This window comes from Pocillopora damicornis, chromosome 10 (genome assembly GCF_964200805.1).
Source record: "Pocillopora damicornis chromosome 10, jaPocDami1.2, whole genome shotgun sequence".
Lineage (NCBI taxonomy): Eukaryota > Metazoa > Cnidaria > Anthozoa > Scleractinia > Pocilloporidae > Pocillopora > Pocillopora damicornis.
Genome location: NC_142679.1, coordinates 9,463,545 through 9,466,672, shown reverse-complemented (window position 1 = coordinate 9,466,672; position 3,128 = coordinate 9,463,545). Strand labels below are relative to the sequence as shown.

General features: G+C 35.1%; 1 protein-coding gene across 1 annotated transcript; it reads left to right on the top strand.

Moving 5' to 3' along the window:
- The first annotated feature begins 627 nt into the window (after positions 1–627).
- On the top strand, positions 628–2,895 carry LOC113677036 (uncharacterized). Its single transcript, XM_027193780.2, has 2 exons — positions 628–945; positions 1,341–2,895. The coding sequence occupies exons 1-2, from the start codon at positions 778–780 to the stop codon at positions 1,551–1,553; spliced, it is 381 nt and encodes a 126-aa protein (XP_027049581.1). The 5' UTR covers positions 628–777; the 3' UTR covers positions 1,554–2,895.
- Positions 2,896–3,128: the final 233 nt, after the last annotated feature.

The window sequence follows — 3,128 nt, the reverse complement described above, 5'->3', positions numbered from 1 at the left end:
CGATTGTCATTTCACGTAAAATCCATTTATCATAAAAAAGAAGAAGGAAAAAAAAAATATACCATTGCCATTTTAAGATAGAATTAACTTTGCTCCTTCTCCACAGAATTCCCTACTGTGTTTTTTATTTCAGTTAAGAACCAAAATAACTGCAAAGTTCCGGTTTTAGACTTCTTCATACTGTGGTAAAGTGATAGAATATCGAAAACTACAGTTCCTCACTTTTGTTTTAAAAAATAGATACTTTATACATTCCCCACTCTTCTCCTGAGTAGGGTTTCATTTGAATTTTATGTCGTAATAGTTGACCTGAACTAGTTTTCATGTCATTGGGACGCCTTACGCGCAAATGCTGCCTGTACAGACTCGTTGCAATTAATACCCTGCAAAAAACCGACGCGATATTTCATGGGAACAATAATGTTATGTCGAGATAAACTTTAAGACTACGATGCACAATTTTCTCTCAGGGCGAAACGGTTTGTTTTCAAGTTAGTTATCACTTGAGACCCATTTCACGTCTTAATGGAATAAAGAAGACATCTTAATTAAGTAAAACAAAACAAAGTAATTTGGACGAACGCAACATCTGTTCATATCAACTGTCAATACATGTATCCTATTTACATTTTAAAACTCCAAACGTCAAAACGTATTGGCTGGCCTGGCAATTTCCACAACAGTTGCTAACGATAGAACTTCCACCGCTTGCAGTAACCTAAGAATATACAGTTCACTGACACAGCTGTTTGACACATTCAAGTTCGAGTGCCTTTGATGAACCGTTCACTTGAAGAGCTCCTGGTAAATACTGTCTCACGAAAATCTTTCGTCATGTCACAAAAACCGCGACCAAAGCGGCGATTGTCTAACACACCAAAGTTTGCAGAGGAAACTTGTTATTTTAAAATGCTGCGAAAAACCAAGGAAAAGGCAGCAAAGCAGGTATGATTACACTCGAAATCTCGGGAGCAGTTCACTGATAACGCAAAGTGAAGTGAGCAAGTATGACAAAACGACATAAATCGATAAATTTTCCATACTGAAAATATTGCATTGACGGAAAGTAAAGTGCCAGAGTAAACTGCCAAATTCTGTATCTGCAAATTTTGGAGCATTTAGTTTTAAAAATTGACTACAATTTAAAAATTGACTACAATTTCATACTAAATAGCAAACTGAACCGTTAGCTGTTTACAACTCTAATGAGCGAATATCGATCAATTCAGTAAGTAACTGAAAATTCAGCGTTGATAAAGGAAATTTAAAGGTGTATGATAGCTTTGATCTTATTCTAAAATAAACAGTTTTTAACAAATTGTCATTACTTTAATTAACAGAAAGCTGACCAGCTCAAGGAGGCAGAGCTGCTTGTGAGCAAGGATTCGCCTACCTCCCGACGCCGAGGGAAGATGCTTCAAAAAACTGCAGAAAATATAGAGAAAGAAGCGCTAGAGGAATTTCAGTCCACATTCAACGCACATTTAGCGCACCAAGCTGAAGTTACTTGCTATGGTTATGCTGCCAATTCGCATTCGAGTTTTGCCTCGTAAACTCTTAAGCGTGCTAAATAAGTTTCATATCTACAAGTAATTGCCGGATCCAGGCGACGGAGCTATGTTTTTTTATTGTCAATGTTTAAAAAGGAAAGCATTTATAAGAAAACCAGGTATGGCAATTATTCCTGTAATAATTTGCATTTGTCGACGTATGCTAAATTAGAGTAAGGTTTTCTTTACATTTCATCCAGATTTTTGCACCCTAACTAGCCTTCTTTGAGGATTTGAAAAGAGTCATTTAGAGACTCAATACAGTTTCGAGTTGATGCAATACAATACTGTTGTTATTCCTGGAGAGGTCGTTTTACCTCATGATTCATAATGGCAATATGTCGGAAAAATTACACGACAAATAAAGGAGGGCACGAAAGTACTTGGCTAGCCTAACTCTCGTTTTGATATTAAAGATCATTACCGAAAGTGGATTTTTTTCATTACCCCTGTGCAAAGGACCGAATTCAGAAAAAAAAAAATTTTGGACGAGCCCGCAAGCGAGATATTCGCAATTAATTATTTAAGACGACCGATGGAAACGCTTGATTTCAAAACAACAGGAAGTTGAATCGAACGGTAAATGGCAAAACATGGCAGACTTTGCATAATGAACATTTCATTTCCTGATGGGAGTATTTTTTTTTTAAATAGACGCACTATGTTACAGTTGGAAGCTGATTACGAAAACTGACTCGAAATTTTGATGGAAACCAATCAATTTTTCAGTCCAGTCATATTACAAAACAATATCAACTGAAACTTGACTACTTGGGTAACAGGCGAAAACAAGCAGTTCATAACAAGAAATATACGAATTCACCTTCGTCTGTGATTTATCTTTGCACAACTAACGACTTATTAGCAATACCTTGATGCGATGCAGACTTCTTTATATGAAAAAAGGTCTCCTTAATATTTTAAAACACAACAACATTTACAATTATGTGTTGTTTTAACCAGCTTTAATCAAAACAAAATTTCCATATAGTGCCCGCAACGGGTAATATTTGATGACTTTAAAAGTTGTTAGTGCTCATGTTATGAGAAAAAAAATTAAATTTTGTCATTTAGTATAGGATATAAAAATTAATCTTGAAAAATAAAGAACATTGGTTCTCGACGGTTGCTAAGAAAATAAATGATTTCTGTCAACGAAATAATTACTGAACTGAAAAGAGCAAAGATATCAGAAGGATAGGGCTGTAACATTATGCTAGCATAAATTTCAGCATAATAGTGAGGCGAAAGAATCTAGAATTATGCTAGAATAATGTGCAAAAAAATAAAGAAATAAATTGATGCAAAAGAATATAAAAATGAAATAAAATAAGCATTTCTTTGACTCTGTGTTTTATAACAACTTTGCCAAAACCGCAGGATTTCCACATGAGATAACAGTCCATTTCACACTTTTTAACACTTAAACCACTTTTGGTTACAAATTAGCCGGGCATCACATTTCAAGACCAGACGTAGTCACAAATTGTTTCTCCCGACACTTCTTTCGTGCTCCAGTCGTTTCTTCATTTGTTAACTAAAACAGCTTAATTCATTGAAAAACTAGCACGAGATTGA